General features: G+C 42.7%; 1 protein-coding gene across 10 annotated transcripts in view; it reads left to right on the forward strand.

Annotated features, from left to right (window-relative positions):
• The window catches only part of POLN (DNA polymerase nu), a 207820-nt gene that overhangs the window by 117284 nt on the left and 64900 nt on the right, over positions 1-25636 (forward strand). For 9 of the 10 annotated variants that reach the window (XM_075570880.1, XM_075570908.1, XM_075570860.1 and 6 more), the window contains 5 exons: positions 10980-11036; positions 13284-13337; positions 14673-14738; positions 19234-19291; positions 19720-19797. In XM_075570880.1, coding sequence (XP_075426995.1) covers positions 10980-11036; positions 13284-13337; positions 14673-14738; positions 19234-19291; positions 19720-19797 — 313 coding nt within the window. The remainder of the gene's footprint in view (positions 1-10979; positions 11037-13283; positions 13338-14672; positions 14739-19233; positions 19292-19719; positions 19798-25636) is intronic. The other variant, XM_075570929.1, reaches the window with a different exon arrangement.

A 25636-nucleotide genomic window follows, 5' to 3' on the forward strand; every position in this document is an offset into this window, starting at 1 on the left:
TAATAGAAATAGAAAACACAAAAAAATTCCAGAAATAATTAAAAGCAAACAACCAAAATATATTTAAAAGAAATAAAAGCAAGCATTTGCCAAAAAAATGCATTGCTTGTCACTGTATGTATGTATAGCTCTAAAGGGGAATTCATAAATTCCTTTGCAATCAATGGGCAATGAAAACATTTTTTTTTAAAATACAATGAATAAACCTGCAAAATTAAAATAACATACATTCTGTAAATTTATTCTCTACTTCAGCATAAGTAGGAATCTTCTTCTTCAACTCTGAAGATACCCCCGGGAGGCCTTTACCACTCCTAAGGTGCTGGGCAGGAAAAGATGCGAGCGCTCGGAGGTGAAGTAACTGAGTCAGACACGAATGCTCATCGTCAATACTTCAGATTGCCGGGGATAACCATGTGACATTTTTTTTAGGATGTGACATCATGTAAAGGGAGTGAAGCCAGCCAATCAGGAAGGCTTTGCTTCCTTACCCTTTAAGATGATGTCACCAAAACCAAGATGGCTTCCATCACATGTTACTTCAACCAATCAGATTGTGAGATGTATATCCCCATTGTATTAAACCATGTGAAAGAGTTAATTTTTGGAAAGGATGTGACGTCATCCAAAGGGAGTGACGTCACATCCTTTTCAAAAATTTACTCTGTCACATGATACCGTCTCATTTGATACCAAGAAGGTGAAGAAGCAACATCTCCTCCCCTATCGGATTACAATGGACAGATGAAGATGAAGAAGAAAAGAACTTACTGTACCTGAGGACCATGGCTTTTGAGGATCATTGCTTCTTTGTTTGAGAGCTTCCTGACACCCCTGGAATCGGATGAAGACATCTAAAAGGTAAGAAAAACCATTGAATGTATGTTATTTTAATTTTGAAAGTTTTTTCATTATATTTTTTTATTTAATTTTTTTTCATTGCCCAATGATTGCCAAAGTATTTATGTATGCCCCTTTAGAGCTATACATACATACAGTGACAAGCAATGATTTTTTTGGCAAATGCTTGCTTTTATTTCTGTTAAATGTATTTTGGTTGTTTGCTTTTAATTATTTCTGGTATTTCTATTGTATTTTGAATTTTTAATAATGGGATTTTTTTAAAAATTTCTGTTATTTTATTATTATTTTGTTATTATTTTGTTTCCTCCGGTCTCTCCCACCGGTTCATCTGACTGCGGGGAGGGGTTGGTGGTGGTTTGAGACCCGACGCCTGACTGCCCGTAGGGAGTGCGGGAGAAGGAGACACTGAGGGAAGGCTGTCATACCGTGAGAGACCTCCAGGCCCCAGAGATACATGTCTTTTGAGGAGAGTGACTCCAATCACCCATTCTCATTCTCACTCTTCAGAAGCCAGTTCCTATAAGGTTTTCAACTTCTGTGAAGAGAAGCCAATTTAGTTATGAGGGGAGGGGTTTTGTTGTTTTTTTTTTTTTTTTGTACATTTTGCTGTGACAGGTTAAAAAGAGAAAGGACAGAAGGTTTTAAATGTTGCACACAAGATGTTAGTGTACAAAATAAAGCAAATTGGACTTGGCGAAAATATTTGCACCTGGATTGAAAACTGGTTGAAGGATAGACAAAAGAAAGTTGTCGTAAATGGAATTTTTTCAGGTTGTGCTAAAGTTGTGAGTGGAGTACCTCAGGGATCACTACTTGGACCCCTGCTTTTTAACGTGTTTATTAATGACCTTGAGGTTGGCAAAGAGAGCAAAGTCTCCATCTTTGCTGATGACACTAAATTGTGTAAGGTAGTAGAATCAGAGCAGGATGTAATTTCTCTCCAGAAGGACTTGGATAGACTGGAAATTTGGACAGGTAAACGGTAGATGAGGTTTAATACAGATAAATGTAAGGTTATGCATTTGGAAATCAAACATATAAATGTTTCCCTAATCAGGGAGACACAAAACATTCCCTTCTGGATGCACTCTTTCAGATAAGTTACAGCTAGGTGTTGAGAACAAATTGAATCTCTGAGCTATAGCTCAAACTCCTACTGTACTCTTAAAATCAAAAACAATGAAGTATTTAATCAACAAATATACCATAATACAGCTAAACCCCGTTATAACGCGCCTCGTTATACCGCGATTCGGTTATAACGCGGTTTTCCCGTGGCTCCCGTTTAAAAAAAAAAATTTTTTTTTACATTTTTTAAAATTTTTTTTTTTTTTGCACACTGCACACACTGCACACACTCACTACACACACACTGCTCATTGCTCACACTGCCACACTGCACACACACTGCACACTGCACACTGCACACACACTGCTCATTGCTCACACTGCACACACTGACACACTGCACACACACTGCTCATTGCTCACACTGCACACACTGACACACTGCACACACACTGCACACTGCACACACACTGCTCATTGCTCACACTGCACACACTGACACACTGCACACACACTGCACACACACTGCACACACACTGTACACTGCACACACACTCCTCATTGCTCACACTGCACACACTGACACACTGCACACACACTGCACACTGCACACACACTGCTCATTGCTCACACTGCACACACTGACACACTGCACACACACTGCACACTGCACACACACTGCTCATTGCTTACACTGCACACACTGACACACTGCACACACACTGCACACTGCACACACACTGCTCATTGCTCACACTGCACACACTGACACACTGCACACACACTGCACACTGCACACACACTGCTCATTGCTCACACTGCACACACTGACACACTGCACACACACTGCTCATTGCTCACACTGCACACACTGACACACTGCACACACACTGTACACTGCACACACACTCCTCATTGCTCACACTGCACACACTGACACACTGCACACACACTGCACACTGCACACTGCACACACTGCTCATTGCTCACACTGCACACACTGACACACTGCACACACACTGCACACTGCACACACACTGCTCATTGCTCATACTGCACACACACTGCTCATTGCTCACACACTGCTCATTGCTCACACTGCACACACTGACACACTGCATACACACTGCACACTGCACACACACTGCTCATTGCTCACACTGCACACACTGACACACTGCTCATTGCTCACACTGCACACACTGACACACTGCACACACACTGTACACTGCACACACATTCCTCATTGCTCACACTGCACACACTGACACACTGCACACACACTGCACACTGCACACAATTATTATATAGAAATAAACAGACAACTGCACTTTAACAGATGTATTTTGCCTGTACAACGTCTTGTGACTTTTGTTTGACAAAGTTAAGGGGGTGGGAAGTCATTGTGCTGTGGGGGGGTGGGGGGGGTGGCGGGGCCCTGCGCTGCGGCTATGGCGGGCCCTGTACTGCGGCGGGGGGGGGTTAGCGGTCTGTGTGTGTGAGTTCCTGTCTGTGTGTGTGTGTGTGAGTGCGTGAGTGCCTGCATGTGTGTGCGCGCGTGTGTGTGTATGAGTGCGTGAGTGCCTGTGTGTGTGTGTGTGTATGTGTGTATGTGTGTATGTATGAGTGCTCCAGCCCGGGTCCGTGGAGGGAGGGGGGGGGGAGAGTAGCGGGTCCCTCCTGCAGCCAGTGGAGGGAGTGGGGGGAGAGTAGCAGCTCCCTCCTGCAGTCCGGGGAGGGGGGGGAGAATAGCAGCTCCCTCCTGCAGTCCGGGGAGGGGGGGAGAGTAGCGGGTCCCTCCTGCAGCCCGGGGAGGGGGGGGAGAGTAGCGGGTCCCTCCTGCAGTCCGGGGAGGGGGGGGGAGAGTAGCGGGTCCCTCCTGCAGCCCGTGGAGGGAGGGGGGGGGGAGAGTAGCAGCTCCCTCCTGCAGTCCGGGGAGGGGGGGGAGAGTAGCAGCTCCCTCCTGCAGTCCGGGGAGGGGGGGGAGAGTAGCGGGTCCCTCCTGCAGCCCGTGGAGGGAGGGGGGGGGAGAGTAGCAGCTCCCTCCTGCAGTCCGTGGAGGGAGGGGGGGGAGAGTAGCAGCTCCCTCCTGCAGTCCGTGGAGGGAGGGGGGGAGAGTAGCGGGTCCCTCCTGCAGCCAGTGGAGGGAGTGGGGGGAGAGTAGCAGCTCCCTCCTGCAGTCCGTGGAGGGAGGGGGGGGGAGAGTAGCGGGTCCCTCCTGCAGCCAGTGGAGGGAGTGGGGGGAGAGTAGCAGCTCCCTCCTGCAGTCCGGGGAGGGGGGGGATAGTAGCAGCTCCCTCCTGCAGTCCGGGGAGGGGGGGGAGAGTAGCGGGTCCCTCCTGCAGCCCGTGGAGGGAGGGGGGGGGGAGAGTAGCAGCTCCCTCCTGCAGTCCGTGGAGGGAGGGGGGGGAGAGTAGCGGATCCCTCCTGCAGCCAGTGGAGGGAGAGTAGCAGCTCCCTCCTGCAGTCCGGGGAGGGGGGTGAGATTAGCGGGTCCCTCCTGCAGCCCGTGGATGGAGGGGGGGGGGAGAGTAGCAGCTCCCTCCTGCAGTCCGTGGAGGGAGGGGGGGGAGAGTAGCGGGTCCCTCCTGCAGCCAGTTCAGGGAGTGGGGGGAGAGTAGCAGCTCCCTCCTGCAGTCCGTGGAGGGAGGGGGGGGGGAGAGTAGCGGGTCCCTCCTGCAGCCAGTGGAGGGAGTGGGGGGAGAGTAGCAGCTCCCTCCTGCAGTCCGGGGAGGGGGGGGAGAGTAGCAGCTCCCTCCTGCAGTCCGGGGAGGGGGGGGAGAGTAGCGGGTCCCTCCTGCAGCCCGTGGAGGGAGGGGGGGGGGGAGAGTAGCAGCTCCCTCCTGCAGTCCGTGGAGGGAGGGGGGGGGGAGAGTAGCGGGTCCCTCCTGCAGCCAGTGGAGGGAGAGTAGCAGCTCCCTCCTGCAGTCCGGGGAGGGGAGTGAGATTAGCGGGTCCCTCCTGCAGCCCGTGGAGGAAGGGGGGGGAGAGTAGCAGCTCCGTCCTGCAGTCCGTGGAGGGGGGGGGTGGGAGAGTAGCGGGTCCCTACGCTCAAGCCACGCCCCCCCTCCCTGTCAAACCTCCCACCTCCCGCTCACCTCCCGCTCCGGCTCTTACACTTACTTACACACACACTCAGACACTTACACACACTCACAGACACTTACACACACGCGAGGGCCCTGTGCTGCGGCGGGGGGGGGTTAGCGGTCTTCCGGAGACTGCTTACCTGTCTCCAAAGCAGCACACTTATGCAGGCACCCGTCACGTTCGCCGTGCGCATGCGCATGCGCCGTGCGGCTCGTGAGGAGTGGATGTTGCCTGCCAGTTCCCTCTATTCCTCTGCGGTTCGTCGTGTAATGACCCAGCGGGGTCATGTGACGTCACGGCATGGCAACGTGACCCCGCGGGGTCATTTTACACCAGTTAAAGTTGCACAAACATAACATTAAAGTTTGTTAAAACTATTAAAAATTGAATAAAAATGAACACAAATGAAATGATCACATATACTGTACCCTGTATAATAAAAAAAAATACTGTACTGTATAATCAAACATTGTACATTAATAAAGTGACACGTACACACACCTCTGACCCCTCAGCCATTTTAATCATACAACACACTGTGCTGTCTGAGAGCTGGTAAAATACATACTGTACTCAGGTACTGTACTTAAGCCCTCCAGATCAGTTGTTAAAAGCCTCAGGTTTTCAACACTAAGAAAAAAGTGAAGACCCCAGGCAGGAAGAAATGGCGGAAACTTCAACCAAACGTAAGAGGTTTACCGTCAAAGAAAAAATTGCTGCGCTTGACAGAATAAAATCTGGAGTCACGCAAACCAAGGTGGCTAGAGACCTAAGACTGAATGAGTCTACAGTTCGCGGATGGAAAAAGGAGGAGGAGAAACTTCGTGATGCAGTAAAATCCATGGAAACAGACGATGGACTGAAGCGTAATCGTTTGCGTGAACCTAAAGACAGCCAGTTGGATAAAGCTGTTTTTCAGTGGTTTGTCCAAGAAAGATCCGAAGGCATACCTCTGTCTGGACCCCATCTGCAAACGCAAGCCAAAAAGTTTCACAGCCAACTTCACGGCAATGCTTCAACCTCCTTCGCGGCAAGTAGTGGATGGCTAGATCGCTTTAAAAGGCGACATGGAATAACTAAAACCGCTATATCAGGAGAGATACGGTCAGCTGACGATGAAGCTGCATGCTCGTACCCTGCCCAACTTCAAGAGATAATTGAAGATGGTGGCTATACCGCAGAACAGGTTTATAACTGCGATGAGACCGGACTGTGTTTCAAAATGCTACCGAATACCACTCTGGCCTGTAAGAATGACGAACAGCGTAAACAAGGCTTTAAACAAATGAAAGACAGAGTGACTGTACTTTTTTGTGTGAACCAATCTGGAAATCACAAACTGAAGCCACTTTGTATTGGCAAGTTTAAGTCGCCGCGGTGCTTCCACCATGTGAACATGGGTACTATGCCTTTTGCGTATGACTTTAGCAGAAATGCCTGGATGACTGCCAGTATTTTCGAAAGGTGGTTTCATCAACAGTTTGTACCAGAGGTCCGTAAATACTTACGTCAACAAAGCCTGGATACAAAAGCGTTGTTGTTACTTGACAACTGCCCTGCACATCCCCCGGCCGATAGCCTAATAAGCCGAGATGGAAAAATAAGGGTCAGCTACTTGCCCAAGAACACGACATCCAAAATACAGCCGCTTGATCAAGGCATTATTGCAACCTTTAAGATGAACTTTCGGAAAACAATGATACATCGAATAATCACAAGTGAAGATTCTGTTATATCATTTTTAAAGAAAATGAATCTAAAAGAAGTTTTTTATATTGGTGGCGAAGCTTGGGAAGCGGTCACACAAATGTGCATTGTGAAATGTTGGCGAAACATAACAGGTGCACGTCCTGTGCCGGCTGACGCCGAACTCGCCAGTGACAGTGAGGACGATGCTGATTTTGAGGGGTTTACGGAGGAAGAAGTCGCCGCCGCAAATCAGTTACTTACAAACTATGTGAACGAAGGCCTCACAGAGCAGGAAATTGCCAATGCCGAACGAGTCATGGAACCGTTCATTGATACGGAAAGTGGGGCTACAATTGACTCTTGGGTCGATGGGGACAGCAGCTGTCCTACTCATGAACATATGGCGGACTCGGAAATCATACAAAGCCTTACAAGTGAAAATACTGATCTGGATATTACAGAAGACGATGAGGATGAGGAACCAGAACCGCCACCAAAGATCACTGAGGCGCTGGTGGGATTACAAACAGGACTTCAATTTCTAGAGTCAGAAAACGTCAATTATATAACAATCCTACAATTAAAAAGAATCATTGAAATCGTGAAAAAAAAGAAAAGAGAAGCACTGAAACAGACAACACTTGATAGGTTTTTTCAAGTGTAATCTCCAGCTGGTTTTATTACAGTATGTTCAGTTCAGAATGTTTTGTTTTGTACAGTTGTTACATGAGCACAGAGTGCATTACACGGTTTTCAGTATGTGCTGTATTTACAGTGCATACTATAGTATACAGTACAGTACTGTATGTGTTTTGTGTGTGTTCAGTACTTTATTTACAGTACAGTATTTATGAGAAATGAACAACACGACAATTGGTGTTTTAAATACAGTACTTTATTGTTCAATGCATCAATAAATGTGTTAATACTGTACGATTGTGCATTTTCTGTATTTTTCATTCTACTGTTGATGTTTTAAACACACACTTACGCACACTTACGCACACTCACGCACACTCACGCACACTCACGCACACTCACGCACACTTACGCACACTCACGCACACTCACACACACTCACACTCACACACACTCACACACACTCACACGCACTCACACGCACACTCACACTCACGCACACACACTCACACACACTCACACACACTCACACACACACACACACTCACACACACTCACACACACTTACAGACACTCACGCACACTTACGCACACTCACAGACACTCACACACACTCACACACACCCACACACACTTACGCACACTCACGCACACTCACACACACTCACACACACTTACACACACTTAGACACTCACAGACACTCACACACACTTACACACACACTCAGACACTTACACACACTCACAGACACTTACACACACTCACACCCACATACACACACCCATATACACACACACACTTTCTCTCCCATATATACATACACACACACACTCTCTCACTCTACACAGACGGGGGGTGGGGTCGGAGCAGAGGAAAGGCCGCGACCAGCACCACCACCCGCTCCCCCCCCCTCCTCCCGCGCAGGCAGCGGGAGCACCGGGGACAGCGGTGGGGAGAAGAAACCCCCCGCTACCACCTCCATGCAGGCAGCGGGAGCACCGGGCACGTGGAGGGATCTGAGGTAAGCGGCGACCTGAGGGACATCCCCGCTCCCATCTCCTGCCCCGCGGCCTGTCCCGCGGTGACAGGGGGAAGCGGGGACAGGAGGGACATCCCCGCTCCCATCTCCTGCCCCGCGGCCTGTCCCGCGGTGACAGGGGGAAGCGGGGACAGGAGGGACATCCCCACTCCCATCTCCTGCCCCGCGGGCTGTCCCGCGGTGACAGGGGGAAGCGGGGAGCGGAGGGACATCCCCGCTCCCATCTCCTGCCCCGCGGGATGAATATGCGCTAAAGCGGCGGCCATTTTTTTTCCGCGACCCCGTTAGTAACGCGGTGGTCTCGGGGTGGACCCCGAGACCCGCGTTATAACGGGGTTTAGCTGTATATACAAAAATATAAAAATTAATGACTGTGATATATTTACAATAGTGTATTTATCCCCTTTGCACCTCAGTATCTTTACACCACTGATTAATAGGTTGAGCGGTAGGGCAACTGTCTGCATGCATTTGGAAAACAAGAACAAATAGGGAACTTACAAATTAAATGGGGATAAATTAGGAGAATCCTTGATGGAGAAGGATTTAGGTGTGCTTGTAGACAGTAGGCTTAGCAATAGTTCCCAAAGTCATTCAGTAGCTGCAAAGTCAAACAAGATCTTATCTTGCATTAAACGGGCAATGGATGGAAGAAAAGTTAACATATTTATGCCCCTTTATAAAGCATTAGTAAGACCACACCTTGCATATGGAGTACAATTTTGGGCACCAATCCTAAGAAAAGACATTATGGAACTAGAGAGAGTGCAGAGAAAAGCCACCAAATTAATAAAGGGGGTGGATAATCTTATTTGTGAGGAGAGGCTAGCTAAATTAGATTTATTTACATTAGAAAAGAGGCGTCTAAGAGGGGATATGATAACTATATACAAATATATTCTGGGACAATACAAGGAGCTTTCAAAAGAACTATCCATCCCAAGGGCAGTACAAATGACATGGGCTATTACCTTAAGGTCGGAGGAAAGGAGATTTCACCAGCAGCAAAAAAAACAGCTCTTTACAGTAAGGGCAGTTAAAATGTACAATTCATTACCCATGGAGACTGTGATGGCAGATACAATAGATATCTTAAAAAAAGGTTGGACATCTTTTTAGAAAGGAATGGTATACAGGGATATACCAAATAAGTAAAAATGGGAAGGATGTTGATCAAGGGAGTAAACTGATTGCCAATTCTTGGGTCAGGAAGGAATTTATTTTTCCCCTTAGGAGATATCATTGGATGATATGTCACTGGGGTTTTTTTTTTTGCCTTCCACTCTGGATCAAAATACTGTAAATACAAATATAGGATAAAGTATCTGTCGTCTAAATTTAGCATAGGTTGAACTTGATGGACGTACGTCTTTTTTCAACCTCATCTACTATGTAACTATGTAACTATGAAATGCGGTGATCTAGTGTCCATGCATAGGATTTAAAATTTCCCAGTTATAGTACAAGTGCTGAGAACTTATTTGAGGTCTTCTGGGGAGATCAAAGTAAATTGACAGTTGACTTACAGTAGGGATAAGATGTCCTTCATGTATTGGAGTAGATAAACATAACAAAGGCTATGTTAAAGGCTACATCATCATCATTTATTTTTTAAGTATAAGCCTCCACTTAAGGGGGCATTGCAATACTTTATAGTCAGTTTGAGAACAACTACAATTAAATATACAGATATAAAATATTTATTAAGCAAGAAATGCTTAAATTAAATTTGATCCATGCTCGGTTACATGTATTGTACTGTAAAGGAATTTGTATGTGATTAAATTGGTCTCCCCAATAAAAAAAAAAACATATTGGGATTAGTGGAAAATATATTGGTGGAAAATATAGAGGTCTATGTATGAAGCAAGGGGTCTGTGTTGAAATATTAGCATTAAAAAAATTAGGCACTTTTATTTGTTGAAATCGTGACATATTTAATAAAAGTGTTTATTTTGTTGTAAAATGAAGCACATGCATACTGCTGCGTTTAAATCGTGCGCCAAAATCACTACTCACGTCAACTTCAAGGGAATGGAGAAAGCCATCGCAGAAAACCTTCAAGAAAAGTAACGCAAGCTGCACATTTCCTAATATCATATATCAGCACGAAGATACATATGTATGTACCTCCACCCCAACCTTCTCCAACGTGCTCTATTTCATGAGCTGTATGTCAATATCCCATCACAAAACAATGCAGATGCACATGAAACTGCCGCAAATATGATTATATAGATGCCATAAATTGTAAGTATTTTTCGACATGAATAAACCCTTTGTGCTATATATTAGGACTTGATACATACATCGTTTTTTAATCAACAAGACAATAACTTCACAAATGTGATTACTGTAAAAGGAAATTCTAAAACTTTCACTAATATTGTTACAAATATAGGAATTTTATGGTGGCACAAACAAAACATTTTGGGATACCTCATCACCTTCAATGGTTATAATTTCTTTTGCATTTAATGTTGTATTTTTTAATATATGAGACAATAGATTGGACATATTGCTAAATCCTAATGAAGTATTAAAATGTTATTTACATATTTAAAGTAAAATGTTCCATTTATTTTGTAGTTGCACCAGCTTCAAGATCTGCATCCACTCCCCAAAATCATTTTAGAATACAGACAGGTAAATCAGTTCATTTTCATATTTTTTAGAATTTAGTCTGGAAATGTACTGTTGGTATTCTGGATCGATTCCTACCTGATCCATTTCACTTTATACTAGTTTTGTCCTGATTGAGAGTTTAATTTATCTTCTTTCTTCTAAACAGATACCTTGAATTGTGCAGTTTATTGGATATAATTATTTCTTGAGATCTTTTTAAATCAGTATACCCAATATTAAAACTAGGTTCACTGATCTGTAATTGCCAGGTTCACCTTGCCTTCCGCACTTTAGTCCATATCTATCTTTTATAGTCCTCTCAAACCATTCCTGTTGACAGAGACTGGTTGAACATATCTGTCAATAGTATTACAAGTATTTAATTTCAATATTCTTTGGTGAATGCTATCTTCCCTCATTGCATTGTCTGCTTCCACTTGAACAAGTTTCTATAAGGCTTCTTTTGAAAATGTACTTCACATTCATAAATCTGTGAACACAATAAATATTTAGTTTAACATTTTAATAAGCATTTACAGGCTTTCTGCTAGAGATGTACAAACTGTTCGACATAGTTTGCGAACTACAGTATGTGAAAGTTGTAGTTTATTTTGTCTGCGAAAAATTTTATGAAATTGTTAGCATTCCTAAACAATTTGCCAAACATTCACAAACAATATGTCTTGTAATTTGCTAAATGTACTTAATTTTACTTACTGCTGAGACGATAAATATGGGACGCAGTAGACCACCACAGAGTCACTCACTCTACTGTGCTACTGGGTGGTAATTACAAGAATTCCCACATCAAGGAGTTTGTTCTTCTGGTGGACGCCCATGTGATTCCATGTGATTCCAATGGTTTCGCGTAGGGGGATAAAACACCAACCCGAGGCTTATCACTGAGATGTCTAGCGGAGACCCTGCTGTGCTCCTGCACCTGACCTTCCACAGGACCTTCCTCACTAAAGGTCACTAGCAGAGCCACCATTACTACCACCAATGTCAACCTCTCCAGCAACGACTGGCGCACTTTACCTAGTTGGGCTTCCAGCAGTTACGTCACTGACAGTCATACTCTAAACTACTGTCCTACCCATTCCTCCTTCCTGCAGTGCCTCCTCCTGACCCTTCACAATCACATCAACACCACCTGCTGCTGGTTCCTCATCCCAAGCTGGAGCAGATGAAGCAACAGCAGTAGAAGTGCTGCTTGGGCTAGGACATTAAGGGGTTCAGCTGATCTAGAGTCAGGGACAGTGATTCAACAGGGTGAACTGTTACTAGACACTGGTCCACAATCACTGTCACCACCCTGAGAGGCTGCGTCTGTACACAACACATGCTACTGTATTTCCTGCTTAGACATCTGTTGAAAGAGGTATGCTTGGACAAATGAAGCATCAATACATTCTGTCACTAGTGAGACAGAATCAGTTGAGGATGATGACAAAGATGAGACTGCTGCTCTCCAACATAGAAAGAGCCACCAAATCATCACACTCACTTCCTCTAAGTCAGAGCTACTTCCAAAGAGTGAAGTTGAGGAAGGTGGAATAATTACCTCTTCCAAGCTCGACTCGACCATAATACGGGCTGAACAGATGCAGAAGTTTCCTGTAACATGTACTACTGGTATCAGCGGAAGCAACTGGGGCACATCTGCCGCTGCCAACGTTGTTGTGTCTGCTGCTCTGACTGAGCCTCTAGAGCTGTAAAAATCCCTCCGTTTATAGGTGTGGCAGCAAAACCTCTCCTACCACTGACAGAATGCCTTTCTATCTCCCTGCCTGCCTAACACCCAGCTACCCTGCTCCCTCTCGCAAACAACACTGACAAAGGGGGTGGGGCTGCAGGCACTCTTTGAAAAAATTTTAAAAAGTAAAAAAATGTTGCAAACATCTAATTTTTAATATATTTTTTTTAAAGTAGCCGGGTTAGGATTTTGCCACTTAAAAATGGCTAAGTAGCAAATGTTTTACAATTTCGATAACTTTCGGTGCTAATTTTTGTAAAAGTTTAAAAAAAAAATACCTGCAAACCAAATTGCGATATGTTCCTCACCTCTACTTTCTACAGTCATTTTCTTATCTTTCTAGTGTAGTTCTCTGGATACACTGTATGTACCTTTATGTTTTTGTGGAGTGTATAATATGATTTATTTATTATCCCATAGGAAATAGTGGTTGTATTGGCTAATGAATACGTATTCTGCTGTATGTATTAAAATAATTTGGGAATTACTTTTTTTTCTCTCCTTTTTTTTAGATACAAAAAATAAAATCAACTTTTGTAGATGGACTTTTATCATGCATAAGCAAGGTAACCATGATATAACTAATAGATATGAATAATGGAACCATGAAGTATATTTATTTTTTCGTTTATTGTTTGCAACATTTACAAGTAGATTTTCTGGATGGGGTTAGATTGCAGAATGTGCTGATCCAAAGGGAAATATAACAACAGTTATTAATACTGATAATTGTGTTAGTAGTCTATGAACATCCCCTGGTCCCTTGGAAACAAAATTAAATAACAGAGAATACATATCCTAGCCAGATAAAGTGTGAACTTGCCGCACTCCAACCCACAATCAACTACATTTCTTGTAGCCCCTGACTACTGAATAATCTATTCTTCAGCTCACCAAACTGTTTTGTCATTGTTAGTGAAACAAAATGCACATTTCTTTAAAAGTTCTGTCCTCTTCAAATGCTTTCTGTGTTTGTTGCCATTGCATGCCTGATTAAGTATATTAAAGCTTTAATTATATTAGCAAATGACCTTGATCTACAAACTATGAAAAGCAGCAGGTGATAAAATATGCTACATTTTGGGAAAAACTACCTTTTATTTATCAACCAGGCAGTACTCTACTTGTTACTTGAGGGTACATTAGGTTATGAAATTGCATTACAAATGATGAGTATTCAGCCAATTCAAACATTGTTATTTTAAATGCAAGAAGCTGGTCACAACAATTTCTGTCAACACACATACACAGTTTCAGGAGTATCAAATGAATGGATTCATTGATTGTAATTTGATTGTAGTAATCGTTCTTAAAGAAACATTAGCATTTTTTTACTCCGTAACCAAAAAAGCTGATCCTGAGGTTGTCCAATTTCCACTTAATATACAGCACCCTTCTCTTTTTCAGGATTTGTATTTTTTTTTAAACACAAACTACTGACAAAAATACTATAATACTAAATTTGTGTAGCTGTTTTAGTCTCCCTGGTTAAAGCTGTCGTTTTTTTTTTTCATGCTGTTTTGTTTGTGACGTTCTGAGGAAGGAACCCATGTGAGTTCTTAAATGTTCACACACAATTTTTTTTTTTTTTAGAATTTCCATGTTTAAACAATGACAAATATTTTAACCTGTTTAGCATTCTGCCATAAACATGTTGGTCAAAGAATAAGGATAAAATGGGGCCGCTGACATTGACATGGACATTCATCTTATGTCCATCACAAACCTTAGGGAACGTTTCTTAACTTACTGTTATACACCCAGTAATGCAAAGTTTATTACCTACTTTAACTTGTATATACAATTGTTAAAATAAATAATTTACAGCTAAGGTGTAATTGTATTGCATTTTATTCAATGTAAATATATTAAATAATAAAAATCCCACTGTTTTCAATTAGGGTTGTGTGTCTTCTACGTGGAATCATACAGGAACAGTGAGTGGCAGACTTTCAGCAAAGCACCCTGTAAGTTGTCTTTACAGATAGGAAAGTCAATTTAGGCCCAAACTTACTAAGCAGCAACTAAGGAAAGGGTTCTTTACAGTAAGGGCAGTTACAATGTGGAATTCATTACCCATGGAGACTGTGATGGCAGATACAATAGATATGTTCAGAAAAAGGTTGGACATCTTTTTAGAAAGGAAAGGTATACAGGGATATACCAAATAAGTAAACATGGGAAGGATGTTGATCCAGGGAGTGATCTGATTGCCAATTATTGGAGTCAGGAAGGAATTTATTTCCCCCCTTATGAGATATCATTGGATGATATATCACTGGGGTTTTTTGTTTGCCTTCCTCTGGATCAATATACTGTAAGTATAGATATAGCATAAAGTATCTGTCGTCTAAATTTAGCATAGGTTAAACTTGATGGACGCATGTCTTTTTTCAACCTCATCTACTATTATTTATTTATTTATTTATAAAATATTTTACCAGGAAGTAATACATTGAGAGTTACCTCACTATGTAAGACATCTTTAGTGCCAGAGAACACTTTACAGTCATTTAAATGAATGGTGTAGCACCGCTTAGTAAATATGAACCTCAACATAGTAAGTTATCATTGTATTACATATTATTGACGAAAATAAACTTCACATCCACCCTTTCTGCAATTGCGGAAGGAATTGTGTTACAATTAAATCTACCAATGAAGCAAGATCCATATGTAAAATATGAGCAACATTGAGCTTTCATTTTCATGTAGTGTTCTAAAGCAAGTATAGCTATTGGGAAATGGGGTTATGGGGCTTATTCTAGTAGCTCTGAAGTGGTTATTGTCAAACCGCATGGGTTGGCATGTTCACAAGAAGCGGAATGAAATGCGAGCAGAAACAGTATTCTCTATTGCAAATCACTTCTTCTAAACCGCTTCTAATACAACGTGACAAATCGCGCGGACAATACACACGGTTTGTACTTGCTTTAGAAGCAGTATGGCCAAAGCTAGTGCTAACTCCATTCCCAGTTTTGCTCTCATGGGTTTTGCTCTCTCAGCGAAACCCATATGTCAGGCTCTAGATGTAACTCGCAATACCAATCTCACCACCCTTTGGATGGTGTTAAAACAAATGCAAGTTTTTAGAAGCGGGTTGCATAACGGAGCTGTTAGAACAGTAATTGTGGGCAAAATAATGCGAGTTTGAGACTTTTTTTTGACAAACCGAACAGATTGTCAGAGCAAGAGGGAAACCGCTTTTAAAAAAGTGGTTTGGACACTTCCAGAGTAGCAAAGCATGCCAATCCGCTTCTAAAGTGCACTTTAGAAGCGACTTGTCACACTTCAGAGCTACAAGAATAGGCTCCTATTGTATATTTCATGCACATCAAATTGAGTTTTTCTCTTCCTGGCAGATCTGTTAGTCAGATATGTTTATGCCAGCTGCAAACATGGGGGATTTTGTTAACTCAGGTAAAAAGGAGATAAATGATAGCCTTAGATTCTGAGCTTGATACATCCCATTGTTATATATACTGTACATGTCTTGCAGCTACTCCCTAAATACTCCTACTGTACTGGACAATGTAAGCGTTTTGCAAATTGACAGTAAGAGACACGTTCAATTGTGCTCTTAGCAACACTTTAACTCCCCCAGAGACTACAGTGTCATGATGGGACATTAGTTGAAGTGCGATTACATATGTAGTTATTCTCTTGATTAGAGCTGTGCAAAATTATCACCTAACATTACAAATCATGCGAAATTGGCCAATTTGTTTTGCGAATAGTTTTGCAAACATTTATTTATTTCTCCAAAATTTCACACAGCTGAGAAATCCAGACCCTGAAATAAAGCTTTTGCTTGGAGGAGAGGGAAATGGCGAATTGAAATATGTAGATAAGCTCATTTAAATATGCAGAGACTTATATCAGTTGTGTTTACAGGTCTCTCTCCATATGTTGTACAAATGAGTGTTTTAGGAGCTATATAAGTCAATTTGTACTCTGCTAATCCATATACAGTAAGTGAATGAGCGCTTACATTTGTCTCTGTCTCTATCTGTCCTGCCCTGTCTCACCCTTTCCAGCAAAAGCCCTATTTCAGGGTCTGGATGTCTCAGTATTGCACATTTTGTTTGCTAATTCCTGCAGTAGCCAAGACTGGTTTTGCGAACTTTTTTTTAGCCTGGTAAGATTTGCCAAAATATCACGCAAATGTAAAAAAGATTATGAGCACAGTTGAAACACTTTCACATATTTCTACTGTTGATTGCAGCTGAGCACAATCGGATACGTTATTCTGACCACATTTTTCACTGTTTATTCAGTATTTATGTTTGTAAACAGAAAAGCTAAGAAACATATTTGCAAATTCAGGGGCCTATTCACTAAATTATATTAACGGCGAGCTTATGCTGTCTATGTATACTATAGATAACTTACAGTAAATTGCTAAACAATTTTACCATGTGTACCCTGTAATGCATGTCAAATGTTACAACTGATTATATTTCCATAAAAATTATTTTTACTGTTCTGTGGATGTTCAGCAAGTGGTGTCTTTGGAAACAAAAAACTCATACTATACAATAAGTGCTGAATTAGTTAAAGAATACCTAACGTAATGACATACAGAAAATGCATGTTGCAGCAGTTCTAGCATTGATTTGGCCTTTGCGTAATAGTACAGCATGGCAAAGTCATAATGATTACTATTTTAAAATCACATCATCAATATTGCTTCTCTAGGATATAAAGTAGTTCTATATAGTAGTAGTATAGTTCTCAACTCAGATCAGTGGTACAGTTTGTGAAAGCGTAGAAATAATATCAATGAGTCAAGGGTTCAAAGTATCAACGTGAGTTTATCTGCACCAAGGTACAAGTGAGAGAGAATTCAAAAATGAACTCATGCCTCTGAAAACATATTGCTTGGTATCACATTTTTATACATTTCTAAATGAGTAATACGCCCCTTAAGGGGGCTGGTTTAGAGATAAAAAAACAATATGATGACTTATACAAAAATCCTTATTAATACATAAATATGCTTCACATGCTCTATTCTTATCCTATATATCACCGCAATGTGGGCCCCTTAACTTCTTGATTTAAGGAGTAACCCTGTTAGCCCTTTTGGGTGTATCAGCTAGATAACAGAAATTAAGGTCAGCAAAAATGTCTAAGGCAGGAAAAAACTCTTATGAATGCATTATTTGAATTTCATGACTAGTAGGAATAATACAAGGGCCAGTGCAGCCAGGAGCGATACTCTGCAGCATATCAATCATTCACAAATAAACAGATATACATACATTCAAACACTCAAAGTGGCTACTGCGCCAAAATGGTGGTGATAATAGTCTCTCTTCATATAGCCTGAGCCACACACATTATCTCAATCTTCACAAGTTACATTGGTGTGAGCTAACAAAGATACATACTGTAGGTGCATATTTACTGTTCAGGAGAACAGAAGTGAGTCAGTATCTGGTACACTCTACTCCAGGGGATTGTAAGGGCCCTGAGACAGCTGACAGGTTTTGATTCTACGTATCTGTGGCTTAGTTAGTGTCCGTCAGCTGCCCTTTGTGGGAGAGAGGTGCACAATCAGGCTGCTGTTGCTCCGTGGAGATTTAAAACAGAACCGAGGAATCATCCAGTGCCTGAGCCGCTGAGCCTCGGATACTATGATATATAACCCACGGCTGCAACACCCTCTGGAACTTGGACCTGGAATCCCTCAAAAAACTTGCCATTCTCGCCATTTGGAGAATAGACCATATTTTGTTTTTAATGCATCCCATAGAGGGGAGGTCTGGTTTCATCCAGTGTAAGGCTGTGGCGCATGTAGTCGCCATCACTATGTTTAAGATCAATTTATATACTTGTTGATCAAGGTCCTGGGAGGGCATGTTTAGTAGGCACAACCACGGGTTTAGTCTCCATATGAAACCTAGTACATTTTGGATGTCCCGGGGGAAAATCTTCGAGAGTCGCATCAGGATTAAATACCATCGGGATTGGACCTAGGGAGAAGGGGTTTTAATGGCAATGGGGTGCAGAGGGAGAGTGACGGGTGAGGATAGATAGATACACACCTGTCTTTTGTCAGTGTATCAGTTCTGTACTTTACATTGTGCAGGATTTCTTATGGCTGTGCACTGATTTAGATGTTACAAATCGCTTATCAATGCAACCAAGTTAAAAAATTAAATTTTGTGGAAATTGAGAAAGTGAGGCTTAAAGTCATATTTTGCAAAACAATGCTGACATGCCACAGATCAGTATGCTCATTCTCTTCTGTATATTTCCTTATCACGGTTACACTTTCTATCTAGCAGTACTGATTTATATGCAGTGTAAGTTATACAATACATAACTGATATAAACACATCTACTTGAAGTCTTTGACAAGTATATTTAAATATCAAATAAAAAATTGCCATAACTAAATATTATGCTTTTTACTAGGCAATTATAAAATATGATGTTTGCTATTTTGTTTTGCAGAACATCCAAGGTGTTCCAAGGCTACCTGTGCAGATTACAAAGCAGCAATGTATACAAGGTAAAAATAGATTTTTATAGATATTTCCTGTTAAAAGTGACATTAGATTTGGATTTGTAAAACCTACTTTGGTAGATGGTGTTAGGAGTTTGAAATTGACAAATTGGTACCATACAGTATGTACCAGTTAAAACTCAAAGGTTACAGTGCAGTTCTGGGGGATACATTGATGGGAGGGGTACATAATAATGGGTACAATACTCCTTAGAAGGGTAACTAAAAAGATGCAAGGTACAGTGTACACTAAAATACCTACTGTATGAGGAAGTTACAGTATATTATATGTACAAACTGGGAGAAAAGATTGTGTGCTCAATGTAATTTGCAGAAAATTGTGTGGACCAAGATATAAAGCAAGAGTGTTTAATTAATTGGAAAAATTAAAAGTAATTGGCTTGACAAATGTTTCTCTGTATGTTTTATACCAGACAAAGAAAATGAAACCATAACAATTAATCCTAGGTCTATGTTTATATCTGCCAAAGGATGTACATTCTTAGCAGCAGGTAAGGCACATTGATCAATGTGCAATACAATCTAACAACGTAATAATTGTTCCACTTTACCAGTTATCTGTAAAATCTAATTTATCATGTCCAGTGAATAAAGTAATGAAATTAAGTTTGATTAAGCACCACATAATCGTCAAGTTTTCAGAGCAGATATTTTATGTATCCTTTTTTAAAAATATATTTTTAGACTTATTATTTGACATACATTTCTATAATGTACATTTGTTATCATTCATTCTAATAAGCAGTGGTTGACAAATCACCAAAAAATCTACTCGCCACACAAAAAAATCTACTCGCCACCTAGTACCAAACGTGTGCTGCTTGGGCCAATATTTACTCGCCCGGGGGTTAAATCCACTCGCCCGGGGCGAGCAAATGTATAGGTTTGTCGAACACTGCTAATAAGATTAGTATTCTATGGTCAGGAATACCTGCGAGTTTTTTTGGGTTCTTTGGGCTATTTGTTATGTATTGTATGTAATTGGATGATCTGTGAGCTGCAAGTGACATGCAGAGGGTGCCTGTTACTTTCTGCCTGTACAACTAGTGTAAATAGTGCAACCACAGGAGAGCTCTCTCTCTCTCTCTCTGCATCTCCTCTCTCCTTCTGAGTGCTTCAAGTTCTCTGAGTTCCCTCCCTTCTCTCATTATATTAAAATATGATTATTGTATTTTATTGTAAAATTGTAGATTGTACATAGTTGTTATATTTTAATATGAATGTTTATGTGATTGCACTAATTATTAATTTTACAGCTGATTCAAGTTAAAACAAGTTAAAATCAAGTTAAAGTTTTCATACTCTCATACGTTTTAACAAACATTGGGAGTGTGGAAATATTTAGCAATTTTGGTGAAAGCCTATTTGGTAAGGTCACTGATAAATGTAAAACTGTAAATTGGATCAAATGTTTTACACACACACACACACATGCACACACGCGCTAAATAATCTACCTCTATGAACCTATATTGGATAATAAAGTGCTCAGTGAATAATGTATACAGAAATGTATCAATAGTGTATAAATAATATTACATTGATGACTAATTGTGTCAACAAATCTATTATGTAAGCGGGCAAATGCCCAACAGTGTGTGACCAATAGTATTAAAACAATTGTAATGAGCAATGCTATAAATATAAACAATGCCCTGAGTTTCAAGACTGACAAAGTAGATAAATAAAAATACTATCAAGAATCCCAGCTGCCTCTATAAGGTAAACCAAACCCTAAATCTAAAAAACACAAAAGAATAGAAGTGCTCAGTACAAATATAATAGCGAGGTCAATACTGATATTATATACCGTATATTCCGGCGTATAAGACGACTGGGCGTATAAGACGACCCCCAACTTTTCCAGTTAAAATATAGAGTTTGGGACACACACACACACACACACACACACACACACACACACACACACACACACACATCAATATATACACAAACACACACATCACTATACACACACACACACACACATCACTATACACACACACACACACACACACACACCACTATACATATATATATACACACACACATCACTATATACACACACACACACACACACACACATCACTATACACACACACACACACACACACACACAACTATACACACACACATCACTATACACACACACACCACTATACATATATATATATACACATACACACACACACACACACACACACACACATCACTATATACACACACACACCACTATATACACACACATCACTATATATATATATATACACACACACACACACCACTATATACACACACATCACTATATATATATACACACACACACCACTATATACACACACACACCACTATATATATATAAACACAGACACCACTATATACACACACACACATCACTATATATATATATACACACACACACCACTATATAACCACACATCACTATATATATATATATATACACACACACCACTATATACACACACATCACTATATATATATATATATATATATATATATATACACACACACACCACTATATACACACACATCACTATATATACACACACACACACACACACACACACACACATCACTATATACACACACCACTATATATATATACACACACACACCACTATATATATACACACACACACATCACTATATACAGACACATCACTATATACAGACACATCACTATATACAGACACATCACTATATACAGACACATCACTATATACAGACACACACACACACACACACACACACACACACACACACACACGTGAAAGTACTACTGTACTGCATGCTCGGCTCCCCACGCTGCGGAACACTGGAGGAGTAAAGACAGGAAGAGGAGGGCTTGTGTCTGTGTGCAGAGACGCCCCGCCCCCTCTGCAAGCACAGGGAAACAGCAGCAGCACGGAGCTTCTGTCTGCCACTGCTCTGCCCCCAGGTTTCGCCACACAGGCTGCGCCCCCCAGTCGGCGTATAAGACTATACCCGGCGTATAAGACGACCCCCGACTTTTGAGAAGATTTTCCTGGTTTAAAAAGTCGTCTTATACGCCAGAATATACGGTATATTATATTTTAGAAATTAACTATAGGTATACATGTGATTTTGAATGAACACAGATCACAATAATATAAACAATTAAAACATTTGAACAAATCCAATGGTCAAAGATTGGACAAATGCTTCAAGTCCTAGGAGATGGATATAGATAAGAAATCTAAAAAACACAGCTAAAGAAGCGAAGTAGAGGTTGTTAAAAATGTGATTCGTTATAGCAGGGGGGCACAATCTTTTTCCTCTGCGCTTCCCTGCAGGTTTTCCCCCTCTCCTCATTTGACGCCGCGTCACCAGGAGCGTCTGAATCAAGGTAAGTAAGGTTTACAGAGGCCCTGCAGCTCCCGCGGCATGAATTTAAATGCATTCGGGAAGCGTGCGGCGGCTTCTGTAAACCCTGCGCTCCCCTGTAGCGAATCTCGCGCCCCCACTTTGCGCACCGCTGCTTTATAGTCATATCTAGACTACAGCAAATAAATTGAGATTAGTCAGAGATTATAACTTTTAGATTTAGATATTGTTATTTTTTTTGTTGCAAAGTCACAAAACATGACAATGCGTAGGGTTAGTCCTTTGTACACTTTTGGAGTAGTGTAGGGTTGGTACGGTGGCCTCAAACAGTCAAAAGGGTCTTTTTGTCTTTTTGAGGCTACCGTACCAACCCTACACTACTTGTGAGATCCTGATTGGCTGAGGCGGCTGAACCGGCTGTTACGCGCCGAATACACGAGGGACTCCGATCGCGGGTGAGAGACGCTGACGGGGGAGACTGGCACATGTGTGTACTGACACGCTAAGCAGCTGATTCGGGAGGAGGGTTGAAGTGTACCCAAAGTCACTTCTTGCTTGCATACCAGTGGGGAAAGTGTGAGTTCTTTTCCTTTCCCCTCTGTGTTGTTTGTTACTTTCAGTAAAATGTTAATGCACTATACCCCATCGATGGGGTAATCCTCATTGCTGAGGCCCCTTAGTTTCATGTGCTCCGCCGGCTGCAAGGGTTGGTGTTGGAGATGTTGATTGTAGAATCCTCTGTACACAATGGTCACTTGTGACCCGGTGTCCAGCAATGCCGATGAATAGACACCATCCACAATGATTCGTATGATGGCGGCGAGTGCCACCCGACCGTAAGCGTCCAATGGTGTGGTTCCATTGTTGGGGCTTGGCTCGGGAGAGGTTTTGGCAGGTGCGGCAGGGTTTTTTGGCCGTCTGAGCCCTGCAGATCATTATGCTAGGATGGGCATTTCTAGTGGGGAAGTTTTTTTTCACTGGGCAAGTCCGTGATAGATGAACCTTCTGGCCACAGTGGTAGCAGATGACATTACTGAGGTTCCCTCCGGTTCTATAGGCAGGGGATGCTCTCCCGGATGTCCTGGACTGGGCGATTGGCGACTGGGGAGGAAGACCCTCTTTAGTGCTGTAGGTCTCTTTGACCTTCGGTGCATACGCCCCCTTGGCCTCACCCTTGAGGGGTTCTTTGGTCTTTTTAGGGGCATGGATGTGTTGCTGAACTTTGTGCTTTCTGATGTGCCGCATCAAGTCCACGTAACTAGGGGATACGGTGGTGGCAGGAGCGGCCCGCATCAGAAGGGCTACTGGGTAGGAAGGTAGTGATCCCTTCAGCAATTGTTTGAACCGGTACTGGTCCACCACTGCGGCCAAAATGATTTTCTTAGAGAGCAGTGTCCACAGGGATAGTTGGAGCCTGCAGACGAATGCAGACAATTCTTCTCCCTCCTTTTTGCGGAGAGTCTTGAACATCGTCGTCTTCGCTGGTGTAAGATTGGGTTAAGAGTTCCACTAACTCTTGAGCGGTAACATCTCCCTCGTTGTCTGGTGTATCCGTACCAGTTGAATGGCCGGGGGTCGGAGTCATTCGACCAGCCTCTGTCGCTTGGTGGCATCTGAGCAAGACCACTCGTCTATCACATGAAGAGCATGCTCTCGCCAGGTCTTTAACCCTTCTTCTCCTAAGGGCGTGGGCACTATCACGGTGAAGGCCTTTAGCTTTCTGTAATTTTGCGACTATGAGGACATAGTTGGGGCCCCCACTAGTTGCGGTAGGGTCATTCCCAATGCAGAGCCGCCACTTGATAAGCGACCATCATTTCCAGTCCATGGACTAGGGGTGGGTGACTGTGGGGGACTCCCGGCCCAGCTGAGGGCCCATTGCACAGCACTTGGGGTGAAGGTTACCTGGGGTATGGGTAAGTTTACCCTATTTGGGGTACTGGAGACTGGCATAGTAGTCGGCCATCTCCCGGTGAGAGGGGGAAGGCGGATATTGCGGCTTGAGAGGGGGACTCTAAGGAGAGTCCTGAGGTGAACATTTCCCAGATCTCTATTAACTCAGGATATATGAGCGGGTAGCCTTCGGGCGGGGCCTCTGGAGTAGGGAGAGTTTGTGGGGCATCTACCTGGTATATTTCTTGATCTGCCATTAATAATATTGTGCGCCACTGAAATGTGGTGTGAAATTCTCGTCCCCTTATCCGTGCTTTTCTTAGCCCGGGAAGTCGTCTTAACTGATCCCGGATCTCTGATTTATCCACTAGAGCAGGAACATTCTCTACGGCGACTACGTGGCTCTGGGGTTCTTGGACCTTCAAGGCCCAGGCATGGACCTCCTGTCTTGAGGGCACCAGCATGATAAAGAATTGATGGATTTTAATTTGACTACTGAGTAGGGCACCCCAGGTCTGAGATCTCAGCAGCGCCTCCAATTTTAGGGCACTTTCCCCCACCCCCTGGGATATGTGTGGCTAAGGTGTGTGTGTATGGTGCGAAACCTGTGGCTCACAGGAGGCCTGAGCCTCCACTGCTGGGAACCTGGGGTGTACCTGAGTCGATGATCGGTAGCGCCTCCACCTGTACGGGATTCTACTATGTGGAATGATCCCGTTACAGGAACTCCATGCAACAAATCACACTTGTTTAAGTATAACAGTTTTACTGCACAGAATAACATATATACAATATACACAACCACCTGGTCAGGCATGACCGTACTCTAGCGATACCACCAATACCTTGACCCCACCTAATGAGATTGTTCACCAAAGTACTGAGAGCCCTTGGGCACCCAATCACCCTGTTGTCCACAAGCAGCAATCCTACCCAAATGTGTAGGTCAGCGCTGCTCACAAGAACTGATGTGTACGTTGGTGCACTTGTTGTACCTGCCCAGGCGCTCCTGTACCCGGGTATGGCGGAATGTGATGAGGATCCACTGATCCAGCGATGTCACGTAGCCTC

The sequence above is a fragment of the Ascaphus truei genome, chromosome 1 (assembly GCF_040206685.1).
Source record: "Ascaphus truei isolate aAscTru1 chromosome 1, aAscTru1.hap1, whole genome shotgun sequence".
Classification (NCBI taxonomy): Eukaryota; Metazoa; Chordata; class Amphibia; order Anura; family Ascaphidae; genus Ascaphus; species Ascaphus truei.